General features: G+C 36.4%; 1 protein-coding gene across 5 annotated transcripts in view; it reads right to left on the bottom strand.

Annotated features, from left to right (window-relative positions):
* The window catches only part of ITSN2 (intersectin 2), a 152977-nt gene that overhangs the window by 48001 nt on the left and 87615 nt on the right, over window positions 1-17361 (bottom strand). For 4 of the 5 annotated variants that reach the window (XM_007971313.3, XM_007971317.3, XM_073022810.1 and 1 more), the window contains 7 exons: window positions 16241-16416; window positions 15170-15267; window positions 9922-10103; window positions 9466-9610; window positions 6242-6447; window positions 2715-2779; window positions 419-585 (listed from right to left, as the gene is read on the bottom strand). In XM_007971313.3, the coding sequence (XP_007969504.2) occupies window positions 419-585; window positions 2715-2779; window positions 6242-6447; window positions 9466-9610; window positions 9922-10103; window positions 15170-15267; window positions 16241-16416 (1039 nt within the window). The remainder of the gene's footprint in view (window positions 1-418; window positions 586-2714; window positions 2780-6241; window positions 6448-9465; window positions 9611-9921; window positions 10104-15169; window positions 15268-16240; window positions 16417-17361) is intronic. The other variant, XM_007971318.3, reaches the window with a different exon arrangement.

A 17361-nucleotide genomic window follows, 5' to 3' on the forward strand; every position in this document is an offset into this window, starting at 1 on the left:
GTGTGCCTAAAACATCTGTGCTGCATACTAAAGTATGACGGTTGTCTGAAGGAAAGCATTTGTGTGACTAAATTGTGCACTCAACTAAGTTTTTCATGGAACAACATTTTTACTTCAAAGAACCAATAGAAAAACTACTTAGCCTTGGGATTTAGCAAACAAAAATGAAGTAAGCCTGGTCCCTTCAAGGAAAACAGCTGACAGATTTTTTTGCCAATGATAAAATTCAAGATTACCAGGGAAAATTAAAATTTTAGAAAATTTGTACATACCACTGATCAAAACCATAAACATGATCTCTGTTTTAAGCATAAATCTTGATTAACAAGAACGGGTTGATCTTATTTTTAATACCAAAATAATTTAAGTATAAACCTCATTAACCAGATGGGTTGGTTTTATTTTAATACCAAACTACCTCTTGATCCTTTGGTTTGACATAGTTTGATGGAAAAATTCCACTTCTATCTCCAATACTTCCTGTCCACCACTCTCCATCTTTCTGGGTCACCAATATTTCTTCACCTTCTGTGAAAGTCAAATCTCCAGGTTCCACACTTGAATATGGATAAAGTGCAATATATTCTGTAGGGAATAAAGTAAAAGAAAAGCAGATTCTGGTTTTAAGATTACAGAAGTGAAAAAGAAATTAGGTTATTCTCCAAGACATTGTATAAGTTTGCTGTGAAAGACCTTGTGCCTTCAGGAAACCTAATATAAAAAGATGTAAAGGACGAAGCAATTATTTAATAATTCCTTAGAAAAAAGTTATTTAACTTAACATAAAACTTTAGAGTTTCTTTTATTCTCAATTGTTTTATTTTTTATCACAAAGAATTACCCAAAACTACAAACAGATATTAGTATCTCTATAGATAAAGACACCCAGGCTTAATGAGATTAAGTCACTCAGTTATTTAGATAATGGAGTCAAGATAGGAAAATATATTTTTTAACATTTTTATACAAGAAACATTTTAATCTGCTACATTATTTTCTCTTTAATTCTTTTAAGTACACAGTTATGGAAATACTCAATATCCAGAAGACAGCAGTACTAGAAGCCAAGTTCTATCATGATGACCCAGCTTCTAGCACAGTACTTGACTTGGAGTAGATGCTCGATAAATGTTAACAAATGACCTCGGCTGGGCGCAGTGGCTCACACCTGTAATTCTAGCACTTTGGGAGGCCGAGGCAGGAGGATCACCAGGTCAGGAGATCGAGACCATCCTGGCTAACACGATGAAACCCCATCTCTACTAAAAATACAAAAAATTAGCCAGGCGTGGTGGCGAGTGCCTGTAATCCCAGCTACTGGGAGGCTGAGGCAGGAGAATGGCGTGAACCCAGGAGGTGGAGCTTGCAGTGAGCCCAGACCGCACCACTGCACTCCTGCCTGGGCAACAGGGCGAGACTCTGTCTCAAAAAAACAAAAACAAAAACAAAAAAAAAAAGGGAAATATCTAAATTTTTATATTGCCTTTGATTTTTGTTTCTGTGATTGTTACTACTTAGAAGGAACAGTTGGTGACTTGGTTTTCTAAGCCTTTTTCTTTCTTTCCAGTTTTATTTATATTTGCCAACATGGAATTTGATCTTAATATCATAAACTGGAGATGATCAGAAACACCATTTGCAACCAATTATTTACTATTGGCATTCCCAGTATTACTCAATTAATTTAACAAAATTCAAAGTGATTACAAGGTTTAGGTACGCTGCAATAAAAGTAGGGTCCTTTCCAACATGCTCCTCACTACTTTCCTATGCTCACCTCAGAGCACTCATTCCACAGTACACCTATGATTCAGCTTCACTGGTGACATGTGGTTCCCCCGTTCCTTGACTCACTCCATTCCCTCTGTCTAGAAGTGCATTCTCCTCTGTCACTATGCTAGATCCTACTCAATGTTTAGGATGATGCAATACTGCCATCTCTGTGGATTCATACGTCCTACTCTAAATTAGTTTTCTTCCCTCATTAAATAATTTATCACAATTGTATGCTCCTTTCTATTCTGAGGACTTTGGAAACTTTCATTCATCCTTGTACTTTCCAGGCTTTACTATAGAATCTTCAACATAATAGATACTGAATTTTGTTCAATTTAACATCAGACTGATATTTTTAGCAAAACATAAAATGTACCTCAGCTATTCAACTAACTTTATAATGGACTTATACATTTCATTTATAAATTTATGTAACTATTAAATAAAAATATCATCTGAAATTAGGGTGATCTTTCATTTTTCCTCACATTAACAAAGTCAAAATAATTTATTAAACAACCCAAAGGGATATAGAAAAAAATTCTTCGCAATATTTATGATAAAGTATACCTTGGTACTCCTTAATGATTCATATGGTACATTATAATTAAAATTTATAAGCAACTAAATGTATTGAAATGTCCTTACCTCCTAAACATCTACAATCAATAATTGCAACACTTTTTATTTATGATGTTATTCATCAAACCAATCTATGCTGAATTTTCATAGCACTGCCTTTCTAAAGTGCCAAGTATTTTCATTCATGTTTTTTCTATATTCTCAATATTCACGTGAAATAGATAGGGGCAGATTTTCCTAATCTCACTTTAATACTGAAGACACAGAAATGGGGAAAACAGCAACTATGTGAAGTCAGGTAGTTAGTCAAGAGCTAAATTGATTACCATCTAATTTACAAATTGCCAAAAGCTTACCTTCTCCAACTGAATAGGCTGCCGAGGTAGGTTTCTTATTAATAGCTGCATACAAAGCTTCTGGTCTACCAAATATATAAACAAAAAACAACAAAACAAACAAATACAAGCAAAAATAAGACAGGTGATTTGATGCACAGGTTTTAGTAGTGCATTTTTTAGGGCTTTCTCAAATTAATCTAAATATAGTCTCAGTACACAGAACTGGGAAGACTTATACAGAACATCCTGCAGGATTAAGAACAGCCTAATTATACACTTCTACATTTTAAAATATATTTTCAAAATTTCAATATGATTTATAAATAGTTTTTCAAATGTGAAATATTTCGCCTTTCTAAAGAAACTTAAAAGACACCCACAAATTGGTAAGTGGTAAGCACATATAGGGCTTAGTTTAGTGTAGGAAAAAACAAGGGCAATATATAAATTTATTATCTGTTTAGAATGCACTACATTAAAAAAATAATAAAACGTTTTTATTATCTCAGAACAGCTGTAACATTAATTTCCATTTTAACCCAGGAATCTGTTTTCAAAAAATCTAGAAGACTGTCCTGTTTAACTAGACACCTGTGGGATGCATCAGGGCTCCTCAGGACCTGTGAGTAAATTACACAGTGAGGCAGTTTTTAACAAACAGAAGGGGAACCTTATTACAACTACTGGTCACAACTGAATGGACTGTCTTGTTTAATGCTAAATTCTCCGTTATTTGCAGGTTTTCAAGTTACATGACTTATCTGTTAGAAAACACTGGTAACTGTATGAAAAGTTAGAAGAAATGCCCTTTAAAACACTGAAACTTAATCTGTTTTTGCTTCAGTTTTCTTCTCTGTAAATGTTATGGACATAAAATAAGACAATTTCTATAAAGGAATTGTCTATAAAGGGCCTAGCACAGTGCATGCATACAAATGCCAGCTATATATGGTGGTTGTTACTATTATTACATTCTTCTAAATCCAAAATTCGGCCAGGTGTGGTGGCTCACACCTGTAATACCAGCACTTTGGGAGACCAAGGTGGGCAGATTACCTGAGGCCAGGAGTTTGACACCAGCCTGGCCAACATGGCAAAACCTTGTTTCTACTAAAATACAAAAATTAGCCCAGTGTGGTGGTGCATTCCTGTAATCCCAGTTACTTGGGAGGTTAGGCAGGAGAATCGCTTGAACCAACGAGGCAGAGGTTGCAGTGAGCTGAGATTGTGCCACTGCATTCCAGCCTGGGCTACAGAGTGAGACTCTGTCTTGAAAAACAAATAAATAGGGCTGGGCATGGTGGCTCATGCCTGTAATCCCAGTACTTTGAGAGGCCAAAGCAGGCGGATCACCTGAGGTCAGGAGTTTGAGACCAGCCTGGCCAACACAGTGAAACCCGTCTCTACTAAAAATACAAAAATTAGGCTGGGGGCGGTGGCTCACGCCTGTAATCCTGGCACTTTGGGAGGCCAAGGCGGGCAGATCACCTGAGGAGGTCAGGAGTTCGAGACCAGCCCGACCAACATGGAGAAACCCCGTCTCTACTAAAAATACAAAAAAACTTAGCCAGGCATGGTGGTGCGTGCCTGTAATCCCAGCTATTTGGGAGCCTGAGGCAGGAGAATCGCTTGAACCCGGGAGGTGGAGGTTGCGATGAGCCGAGATGGGGCCATTGCACTCCAGCCTGGGCAACAACAGTGAAACTCTGTCTAAAAAAAAAAAAAAAAAATTAGCCGGGCGTGGTGGTAGATGCCTGTAATCCCAGCTACTTGGGAGACTGAGGCAGAATTGCTTAAACCCAGGAGGTGGAGGTTGCAATGAGCCATGATTGCGCCACTGTACCCAAGCCTGGGCGAAAGAGCGAGACTCCATCTCAAAAATCAATCAATCAATCAATCCTAAATTCCATATCAGGCTGAAAAGCAAATTTTTAGAAACTGAGCACTACCTTCCAGAAACATAGAAACTCAGCAGTGAAAGGATCTTTAAAGATTATTTGGCTTAATATTTTAATTCAATCAATTAGAAAACTGAAGATTAAGTAGGTTATTCCTTACAGCCTGGCAAAAATAGCAGAGCCAAAATTCAAATCTCTTGACTGATAAAGAACAGCATCTTTTCATCAAATCAGACGGCTTTTCTACCAACTTCCATATAAAACACAAGAGACAGTTACCCATAGCTATATTATAGTACTTATTTCCTTGTATTATATTTGACAACTTGACTCCCTACAGAGTAGGAAATAAAGGCCAGAGACCTAACCTATCTAGTTTTTAGCTGTTTTCATTTGAAAATTCATTCGATTGTTCATTCATTCACGCCTCTCCTCATTCACTCAGCTAATATGATTGAACAGCTACAATGCATTATGATTAGAACAGGCATGAAGAAACTGAAAAATGAACAAATAAAAAAAGACATTAGATCATAAGACCTCATAGAGCTTATGGCCTAATAAGGGACATTGGTTTAAAAAAAAAACCAGTAACTATCATGCAGACTGCTATAAGCAGTAAGACGTTATATTCAAGGAATCTTGGAGACTCAGAAATGGGAATGCTCAATTTGGCCAAGAGGAGGCCCTCAGTAAAGAGTTACTTAAATATTGACAATTTATTTATAGTAGACAAGGGAGAAATGCTTGAAAGAAAATGAAAGGTAACTTTTCTAACTGATTTATGGTACAAAGAAATGGCCAGGTAAGGTGGCTCACACCTGTAATCCCAGCACTTTGGGAGGTGGAGGCACGAAGATCACTTGAGCCCAGGAGTTTGAGACCAGCCTGGGGTAACACAGCAAAACCCCATCTCTACAAATAATTTAAAAATTAGCCAGAGTGGTACCATGCACCTGTGGTCCCAGTTACTCGGGAAGCTTAGGTGGGACGATGGCTTAAGGCTGGGTGGTCAAGGCTGCAGTGAGCCATGATCCACCACTGCACTCCAGCCTGGGCAACAGAGTGAGACCCTGTCTCAAAAACAAATTTTAAAAAGCAACAGATCTAAAATTTTGAGTAGCTTGAAAATTTTATGAATCTGAAATAACTAGAATGAAAGACATTCTAAACTGAAACAAATATCTGAAGTATGCTTTTTTCATCCTAAGAATTACCTTTCTTTTTTCTCTTTTGATACAGGGTATCACTCTGTCACCCAGGCTAGAGTGCAGTGGTGCCATCTTGGCTCACTGCAACCTCTGCCTCCTGGGCTTAAGCGATTCTCCCACCTTAGCCTCCCAAGTAGCTGGGACTACAGGCATGCGCCACCAGGCCCGGCTAATTTTTGTAAGTTTTGTAGAGACAGGGTTTCACCATGTCGCCCAGGCTGGTCTCAAACCCCTGGGCTCAAGTTATCTGCCTTCCTTGGCTTCCCAAAATGCTGGGATTACAGGTGTGAGCCACTACGGCCGGCCAGAATTACCTTTCTGATATTCAAACTCAAGTATAAAACTGTTATTTTATTATACACTCAATCAGACCATGGCTGACCCATTAGAGAAAATACCAACATCCACATCCATGAAAACACATAAAGATGCTTACTCTTCCCGTTTTACTTCACTCCCAGGAATGATCTTGACATAAGATTTTGGAAACCATCCTCTTCCTCCATGCACCTCCCCAAACCACCAATTTTCTTGCTGCTCCAAGACAGTAATAATGTCATGTTTTGAGAAGTTCAAGTGGTTATCTTTCTTTGCAGTCCAGGAACAAAGGGCCTGTGCTTTTAGGTTTTCTACTACTTGTCCCTGTGAATACAAAACCACCAAAATTTTTAAAAAGGCAGTGGTAACCATGATTTCTGTTTCTGTGTATATAACATACTTACTGTTCAAACAGCAGACCAGTTTGGTGTGGTGGTGACTTAAGATAACTTTAGTCTATTAACTGACTTTAAATTATACATGACAGACAACTATGTGACTAGCCTTCTGTTAAGACAGACTGAAAACCCACCATTCAAAGAAACCTCATCACATCACTGGTAGAGAAGGTAAATAATGGGTACTCAAGAAATGTATTCATACATCTATGAAATATACATCATGGAACAAATAAAAAAGGAGTGTTACTGTAAATCTTTTTTCTTCTCCAGCTTGCAATGTAATTCTGTTTACTCCACTAGGGAAGGAAACTGGCATGCTTGGCTCCCACTGTTTCTCAGATTTTCTCTTAATTTCCTCTATTCTATTCATTCTTCTTTCTTTCCCTCCTCTCTCAAAGGAAGGAGTGTTTTGTTCTTTTAATAAGGCTAAACTCTTATTCTCCAAGTCTTCTATTACGCCCTTTTATTTTCTAAAAATAGTTTATAACATTAAGTCCTTCTCTTCAATCTACTTCTCTACTTGCTTCTACTTCTGAATTCCTTAAATAATAGTCTTAAACTTGTTTTCCAATTTCACTCCTCAATCCCTTCTACTTTAGATTCAGCACTCATCACACTACTGAACCTCTTCCCGACAGGTTTATTAATAATAACATCAAAGCCAAAAGCTTCTTCCAAACACTTATTCCTCTTGATCTCTAAACAGCTAACATCAATCCTTGTAGTTCCTGAAGCTGACTCTCTGGTGATTGATGGCTCCTCTTTTGTCCAACACTTTTCCCTTACTGTTTCACAGGACTTCCCTGAATACTCTTAATTATGTCTATGACTTCTCAAACCTACATTTTCAGTGTAATTTTATCTCCTGAGCTCCAGACTTGTATATCAAACTGCCTACTGGGTGTTTCTACAAAGCTGTCCCTAATACACATACCTTAAACTTAGCATGGCTGAAACATAATCATTTTTAGAACCTACCAAACCCATTCCTCCTGCACTGTCTACCAAAGACAAGGATACTACTAACCTTTGGTTGCTCAAGCTAAGGCCTCTGAAGAATTATCTTTAACTCCTACTGCTTCCTCACTCTCCACATTCAATGGATTATCTATTTTATATCAATTCCTAATAATCTTCTAAATCTATCTCCTCTTTCCTATATCTTAATTACCACAGCACTTGTTCAAACCATCATATCTTGTTATTTAGCTATTGTAATATCCTTCCTTAATTGGTTGTTTTCTTCTGCTAATCCAGCCTCTATGTTAGTGCCAGAATTATCTTTCCAAAACACACAACAACTGCACTCTTAAAAATCTTCAGGGACTTTCCACTGCCAAGTTGCCTAGCACAGTATTAAATGCTTCCCAAATAAACCTCAACTTCTCTCTCCAACTTCGCTTAACCCTTTCTCCATGAATCCTGTACTCTAGTCATATTATTCACAATTCCTGTTTCCTGCAAGTATCTTGTGTTAACATGCCTTGGTGACTTTCCCCAAATTGTCCTTTCATGGGAATAACTTTCCTTCTCTGTTTGGTGAAATCTTATCTTTGAAGGCCCTACTCAAATACCTTGCCCTTTGTGAAGGCTGCTCCAATTCTCACCAATTGAGTAAGATGCTCTCTTCTCTGCATACCCCCTAAAGACCTTGTAGATATCTTTAATACAGCATTTCTCATGCTTTACAGCTATTTATGTCTGTCATGTTCATTAGATTATCATCCACTTAGTGGCGAGTTTGAGTTTCTGCTTTGTAAAAATTTTTTTTAGAGATAGGGGCTCACTCTATTGCCTAGGCTGGAGTACAGTGATATGATCATAATTCACTGCGCCTCAAACTCCTGGGCTGAAGTGATCCTCCCACTTCAACCTCCCAAGTAGCTAGGACTACAGGTACATGCCACTACGCCTGGCTAATTTTTAAATTTTTTGTAGAGATGGGGTCTTGCTATATTGCCCAGGCTGATCTCAAACTCCTGGCCTCAAGCAATCCTCCCATCTTGGACTCCCAAAGAGCTGGGATTATAGGCACTGAGTCACAGTGCCTGGTGTCAATGTCAGGTAGCTTTTGACTTATTTTTTCCTTAAATTTCTAGCACATAATAAAATGCCTGGAACCTATGCCATTGTATGTTTTGAGAGAAGGTGAAATCTGGAGGACTTTATTCTGATGAAGTCTGCAATTTTAAAAAATAATGTTAACGTAACCCTATTGCTGTGGTTATATCTAAATCAGAGGTTAAATATATGTTAAAAAGTTCTGATGTTCCCAAATAACTTTAAGGAAAAAAAAAAAAAAAAACCTCAAGCCCAAGTCTCTTATCTTCTTCTTATAATAACTACAAATCAAGAACAATATATCATGAGATTTGTAAAAATAACATTTTGAGCTTAGAAACCTTAGCTGCTAGCAACTTGATATTATGGAAAATAATTGTTGAAAAACCTAGGCCGGGCACATGGCTCACACCTGTAATCCCAGCACCTTGGGAGGCCAAAGCGGGTGGGTCACCTGAGGTTCAGGAGTTCTAGACCAGCCTGGCTAACATGGTGAAACCTCGTCTCTACTAAAAATACAAAAATTAGCTGGGCATGGTGGCAGGCGCCTGTAGTCCCAGCTACTCAGGAGGCTGAGGTAGGAGAATCGCTTGAACCCAGGAGGCAGAAGTTGCAGTGAGCCAAGATTTTGCCACTGCACTCAAGCATGGGTGACAGAGCAAAACTCCGTCCCAAAAAAAAACAAAAAAAAAATTGTTGAGAAACCTCTAAGTAATAGTCATTTCCTCAACTTCACATCACATGTGAATGAGAAAGAAATTGAATGTTACAAACTGGCTAAATGAGTGAATGGTCCCTTTGTACACAATTTTCATTTTATTTTATATGAATCAGGAGCAAATTCAAAGAATAAAGCCCACAAAAATAACAGACAACATACCTGTCCATGAATAGGTGACACAGATCCAGGGGACACAGTTCGAGTGAAGGCTGATTTTTTCTGCCATGATGTATTTACAGTTAGGTTTGAAAAAGATACATTTTGATAATCAGTCACTGATGCTGGTTGATTTGAAGAAAGTGGTCTGCAAATATAACACTTTGATATAAGTATACTTAATTGTTTAGAACTTAATGAAGTACTACCAATTTATCAACTTGTATATTATACACGCTGTGCTTACACACAATTTGTGGGAAAAGAAATAATTCATTAACAAACTACTGACCCATGTTTTCACTTACTAAATTTCAGTATTAAATCTGAAACAAAAAGTACTCTTGAAGAGTACAACCCAGATTACACTGTGATGAAGCAGTAGGCTGACACCACTATCTATTAGGTATTTACACATTTGCAGAACTATATAAACTTTACTGTCAGCTAAAAACTTACTCAGAGGAAGTTGAGGTAGCAGATAAAGAAACTGTAGGAGGAAGTAAGGCCTTCTTTGGAGATACAGCTTTTTCATTTTCACTTGATGGCATTTTTTCTACATAATTGCATGGAAACCAGCCAAAATTTCCTTGAAAACTGCCGTAAAGCCAACCAGGTTCTCCTATGGTTTTTTCATCAACCTATGGAAATAAAAAGAAGGATTAACAGTGCCTAGAAATTCACACATTTACAATGGAAAGAGACGAAGACTATTGTATTCTCATTTTCAGAATTAAGCCCATCTAACTAAATAGTTAAGGCATTTTCTACAAATTAACAGGCTACTATTTCTAGTGATTGGCAAGTTGTCTTTCTAAATTTTAATTTTATCCAAGTTACATGAAAATATTTTACAAAGACAAATAGCATTATATATGGCTAATGAAGGAAAATAATCCTCTACCTCATGGCTCCTTATGCCCTGATTTTCACTCCTAACCTGCCATTCTTCCTGGCTTCTCCTATATCACCATTTATATTTCTGAATAACATATTTATACTGCTATTTCTTGAATTTTTTCAATTTTAGACATTATCTATTAGCTTTTGGCTATGGGAAATGAAGACTGACTTCTCTTTCATTGCAGCCTCTTACTCTACCAATACCGTTACATCTTAATCTTTATTTAAATTATATTTAATGCTTATAATATTATGACTATGTTTAAATATTTCACATCTGAGTCATGCAGCATGCTGTTGATTAAATTTCCTTTTTCATAAACTTTTTATTTTCCTATAATCATTACTTTGTTTTTGGCTTAGTTTTTTCTGTTCCTGTTACATAGGTCTTTTGAACTCTCTAACAGAACAATAAGATCTTCTCTGAATACTATTTTCCAACTGGTAAACATGTCAGGTGATTTATCAGTTTCACTTCTTCTCCCAGACATTTTCATCCTACAGTGTGACATCCTCCATCCTCACAGTGTTTCTCCCTCTGCTTCTTGGTCCTTGTTCCTTAAACACTGAGGACAGCCTCAAGTTTCATCACTGGCTTTCTTTCCTCATTCTATACCCTTCCTGAATAGGCCCACTTACTCCCATAGTTTGATCAGTCCTCTGTGCAATAATGAATCCAAAAGCTATGATCTCAGTGCTACTTCTTCCTGAAGCCTATACTTTCAACTACTTGCAAGGTATCTTCAAGCGGATGCCCCACGGGAACTTCCAAGTCAAATTTAAAACTGAACCTTTCTCCTCCATCCCCCTGCCTTCTCCTAAATTCCTCTATTATTCACACCACCAAAAATTTAGTCATTCTAAATAAAAAATCTTTGGCTCTTATCTCTTTTACACTTCCACATCCAAACTACTGAGTTTGTCATTAAAGACTCTTCTAATTTGTCAACCCACCCTCACTGCCCTACTTCAGGCTTTTTTTCATTTTGCACTTAAGATTATTATGATTTTTACTCATCCTTCAAGATTCTAACTTCCCCCAACCCAAGCCAGAGTTATCTCATATATAACTGTCATAATTAGCATTATATACATTATATATACATAGTTACACTTAATTATGTAGTTAATACCTAAGCATATGTACTTACTACAGATAATTATTTATATATAATGACTTATTTACATATCTCTCTTCCATTAGTCTGTGAGCTTTTTTATTGATCCCCACTGTCTAGCATAGTAGAAATCACTTAACTCACTGAATAAATGAATATGGCAGCTGTGTCTCTGTTCTCCAATTCATTTTCCATACCTTTCTAAAACACAGACTTGACAGTGTCATATATATTAAAATCATGTTGAATCCATTCAGATTTTTAAAAACTGCTTTTTGAGATATCATTAATATAAATTTCATGTTTAAGGTGCTAAATTTGATGTTTTGACATATGTATATAACTGTGAAAAATCACCACAATCAAGACAGCAAACATTTCCATCACTCCCAAAAGTTTCCTCTTGTTCCACTGTAATTCCTCCAGCTTGCCCCTCCCCATGACCTTCCCCGCCATCTCTATGTAAACGCTGGCCTGTTTTCTGTCCTATATATTAGTTTACATTTTCTAAAATTGTATATAAATAAAATCATATTATATGTGCCCTTTTTGTCTGCCTTTTTCCACTCAAGGCATCCATACAGTATGAACAGTTTGTTCTTTTTTATTGCTAAGTAATATTATATCATATACCACAAGTTGTTTATCCTTTCAAATGCTGGTAGACAATTACTTTTTTTTTAGTTTTTGGCTATTACAAATAAAGCTGCTATGAACATTTGTCTTCATATGGACATATGTTTTCAATTCTCTTGTGTAAATACCTAAGAGTGGAATGGCTGAGTCACATGGTAGGTACATGTTTTAACTTTTTTGTTTTTAACAATGGCTTATGGAGATACAATTCACATTCCATATAATCCTTCCATTTACAGTACACAATTAAATGGATTTTAGAATATTCAAAGAGTTACAGAATCATTACCACAATAAATTACAGAACTGTTTTCCTCAAAAAGAAACACTAGGCTGGGCGCAGTGGCTCACGCCTATAATCCCAGCACTTTGGGAGGCCAAGGCGGGTGGATCACCTGAGGTCGGGAGTTTGAGACCTGACCAACGTGGAAAAACCCTGTCTCTACTAAAAATACAAAATTAGCCAGGCACAGTGGCGCATGCCTGTAGTCCCAGCTACTCGGGAGGCGAAGGCAGGAGAATTGCTTGAACCAGGAGGTTTTAGTGAGCTGAGACCACACCATTGCACTCCAGCCTGGGCAACAAGAGCGAAACTCTGTCTCAAAAAAAAAAAAAAAAAGAACACTATTTCTTAGATTCTTTGTCATATCTAAGAAGCTAAAAAACTTCGAGTAACCCAAAGTTGTAAAGATTTTCTGTTTTCTTCTAGAAATTCTACAGTTATAGGTTCACATTTTACATTTCATATTTTATCTATTTTGAGTTAATCTGTGTATATGTTGCAAGGAATAAATTGAAATTCATTTTTTTGCATATGAATATCCATTGCTCCAATACCATTTGCTGAAAAGTCTGTCCTTTCTCCACTGAGTTGCTTTTGCACCTCTGTCAAAAATCAGTTGTTTATACATACATACATACACATACACACACACACACACAGCATGAATCTGTTTACCTACTGTGTTCCATTGATCTGTTTTCCTGTCTAGATGTAATATCACAACTGTTTTGACTGCTGTAATTTTTATAATAAGCCTTAAATTCAGGTACTAAAAGATCTCCAACTTTGTTCCTTTTCAAAGTTGTTTTGCTTTTGAATCATCTCATCATTTGTTACAAAAAAAAAAAAAAAAAAAAAAAGCTTGCTGAGATTTTTGTTGTTGTTGTTGTAGAGATGAGGTCTTGCTTTGTTGCCCAGGTTGATCTCAAACTCCTGGCCTCACATAATCCTCCCATTTTGGTCTCCCAAAGTGTTGGGGTTACAGGTGTGGATCACAGCACCTGGCTGCCTGTTAAAAGTTCTGATTAAAATTGCTTTGAGTCTGTGTAAGAATTGAGAAGAACTGACTTGTCTTTTTCTAAAAAATTTGTTTACACAGGACTTAAGAGAATAATTGACTTCTTATCAATACTGAATCTTCCAATCCATGAACCCTATATATCTCTCCATTTATTTAGGACTTCAATTTTTCTCAATAAAACTTTGTAATTTTCAATAAACAGGTCTTGCAAATCTTTTATCAGTTTTATCTGTATTTCATATTTTTATGCAATTGTAAACGTTATTTTAAATTTCAATTTCTGAATAGTCATCATTTCTATAGAGAACTACAACTGATTTTGATTGATCTTGTATTCTGCAACCTTGCTAAACTCATTTAAATACTTTTAGTAGCTTAACAGATTCTATGAGACTTTTTACATGGATTATCATGTCTTCTGCAAATCAATACAGTCTGTCTTCTCTTTTTCCAATCTTGATGCCTTTTACTCTATGGTAAGCCATTTCAGACCCATTAGGATTTTTCTCTTAGCAGATGTTGTCTCCCTAGTTTAAAGCTCTTAAAAAGTTCAAACTTCTTAGTGTAGAATTTGAATACTCTGAAATTGCAGTTTGTCAGGTTTCAACTTACCTTTCTAGCTTCGTATCCTACCATTTGTTCGATATTCTAGGCAAATAGTTATATGACATTCTTTAAAAACATCTGGTACATGCAAGCCTCAATGTTTTTATTTAAGGTATTCCCACCTGCCCAGAATATTACACGTTTTAGAGGAAATACTACAGACTTGAGAGTTAAAAGAACCACATTTCGGTCTTAGCCATGTCACCTGGTTATCCTTCGTTAAGATAATGAATGTGATCTAGAGTGCTTTGTCATCCACAAATTTGGGGGGAAATGCCTGCGCTGCCCTCCTTGCAGAATTAAATTGAGTATATTTATGAAAGCGCTTTGGAAACTGTAAAGCACTAAGCAAACATAAGGCATAACCCTTTAAGGCCTTCCTCCATCCTATTCTTGGGAAAAATCTTCCCCAATTCTATTTGGTTGTTTTTCCTTCATTCTCTGGGTTCCCACACTACTTTATTCATACCAATTAGTACTGAAATTTATCATGTTATATTTTGTATAGTAATATACATTTCTGTCTTTTCCTAGACTGTGGTCTCCTTACTCGTTTTTGTATGTCACCAGAGGCACATGGTTACAAACTCAACAAATGTTAACTTGAATGGACTATTCTAAATTTGATGAACAACAGACTTAAAGCTTAATTAATAATAAATGGATTATTAGGGAAACTTCATTTGTGTTTATGGTAAATAATTCTCATTTTAATGTTTTATGTCTGGCTATTTATTACATCATGAATGAAATATTTAGAAAATTCCTAAACCAGAGCTATTCTGGTTAAACTATATGGCGTCACAGTAATGTAACTACCATAAAATGGTATTCTAAAATAGTTAGAACGAAAGAAAACACTTATGAAATATTATCCTGTAAATCTAGTTTAGACTAGTTTCAAACAGCTAAGCCAGTCAGGCATGGTGGTTCATGCCTATAATCACAGCACTTTGGGAAGCCAAGGTAAGACTGTCTTACAACAAGTATGTTGTAAAGGCCAAATGAGGTAATGTTTAAGAAATATTTTACAAAGGTAAATATATGAAAGTAATAGTCAACATTACTACAGAAACTAATATATTACAATGTATTCAGGTTATTCAAGATTAAAAAAAAAAAAAAGACTTCATTTCCTACCTGAATTATATCCCCAGAATTAAAACTCATCTCATCATGGTTCCTTGCTTCAAAGGGGTATAATGCTCTATAATTCACCAAAACACTAGCTGTCTCACCTAAAGAGAAGACAATTGTCATTATTTGCTACTTACATGTATACGTATCTTTGCTATGACTCAATAAAGAGCTCCTAAAATCTAAAAGAAAAAATCGAGCACCAAAGAGTACACCAAAGTATACTCTTGATACAAGACTAGTCTTGTATCTTGACTAGTCATCTAATAAAAAAGCAAACAAGGATGCTCATCTTAAGTAAGGTAGGAGGCAGCAAAACAAACAGATGACTTGCAGGGTGAAGCACATACATGGGTAGAAAGGAAAGTGCAGGAGTGGGGGCCAGGCTGAGCTATACGAAGTGGAAGGAGACCAAGCAAAGAGAGCTTGGTTTGATCTGTGGAGGTCTGAATATAATAGGGAAGAAAAGGACAAAAAGCGGGGGGTCTGAAAAGAGAAGATTAGCAAGTTAACAGGGATGGCTGAAGAAAAATCTATAGATCTATCAGAATGGTTCTAAAAGGAAAATAGTAGAAGAGTACACAAACTGAATTTGATAAGAATAAAATTTTTTACTTTGTTCATCTTTAGAATAAATACTTTCACTTATAAAATTTCAACACACTGTATCATTAACAATGATTCAAAGGGTTTATGTATCTAAAAGAGATACAATAATACTAAAAGTATTGTAGAAATGGACTGAGGTGTATCAAAATTTTATTGTTGCTTCATTAAAATAAATAGCTTATAGTGGTTGAATAAAATATTTAAAACTATTTTACTTCAATTATGAAAACCATGTCAGAGTCTTTTCACAATCAGTAGTAACTCTCTTCTTTTCTACTGCTGTGTTAAGATTTCAGTCTGTTTTAATAAGCCTACATGCATTTTATCCAAGTTTAATTTATAAAAAGGTTTTTTCTGACTCTACAATTAGTATCTTTCTCATTTTCTTCCCTTGTTTTGTCTCCTATCAGGTCATTTTTTTCTTGTTGCTTTTGTTCTACTGTCTCGAAGTATTCTTATCCTTACGTTGTTTCTCCTCAGCTTTCAAAGTATCCTTATCCTTACGTTGTTTCTCCTCAGCTTTCCGTTCCTCTTCTTGAATTTTTTCTTGTGTTTTTTCTTCCTGGAGTCGCTTTTGTTTTTCTTCTTCCTCCCTTCTAAGATTTTCTTTCCATAAGTTTTCTTTTCCTTGCTTTGCTTTCCTTTACATAAAAGAAAAAAAGTTTGCATAATGTCCTAGAAATTGTTTACACAAAATAAAAACATCCTATAAGATCCGGTTCTTGTCAAGGTGAAGAACTGGCAATGAAGTATTAGTACAGGGGTGGGGAGAAACTGCTCAGATCAGAGGTGAAAGGAAAACAAATCAATCAATCAAGAAAAGCTTTGGAAGCTTTGGATTGATTAGTGGATGCACTGGGGTGTATGACTGACAACTTTCCACACCCTAAAATTCCCTCCTGTTAACCAACCTCCAAACTCAAGAAAAAAAGAAAAAGGTTGAAATGGAACCATTCCGCAAATAAATCTAAAAATTATATTTAAGTTTCCTTCCTTTCTCTCCAGATACTTGACAAGAACTGCCTTCCAGCTGTTATTCCCACTGTCCTACTTAATCTTTGTTTCAGGGGTTTAGTCATTGTTGCTGTGGAAATAGGAAACGCTTCTAGAAAAATAACCTACTTTTTTTTTTTTTTTTAAGAGAGAGGGTCTTACTGTATGGCCCAGGCTAGAGTACAGTCGTTCAATCATAGGTCACTGCAGCCTGATCTCCTGGGCTCAAGTGATCCTCCTGCCTCAGCCTCCAAAGTAGGCAGCACTACAGGCAAATGCCACTATACCCAGCAACTTTTTGATATCTTTTTGTAGAGTCAGGGTCTTGCTATGTTGCCCAGTCTGGTCTGGAACTCCTGGCCTCAAGTAATCTTCCCTCCTTGGCCTCCAAAGTGCTGAGATTACTGGCATGAGCCACTGCGCCTGGTCTACTTTTTATATTGTTACTTCAAAAAGCCTTTTTTGTTTGCTTAAATAGAGCATTTCTCCTCTCTAGGTCCACATGTTTTGGTCAACATTTCAATGATATCTAACACAGCTACAGTTTGGTTTCCAGCCAGTCAAGGTGATCTGTGATCAATTATTTTAGTATT

The sequence above is a fragment of the Chlorocebus sabaeus genome, chromosome 14 (genome assembly GCF_047675955.1).
Source record: "Chlorocebus sabaeus isolate Y175 chromosome 14, mChlSab1.0.hap1, whole genome shotgun sequence".
Lineage (NCBI taxonomy): Eukaryota > Metazoa > Chordata > Mammalia > Primates > Cercopithecidae > Chlorocebus > Chlorocebus sabaeus.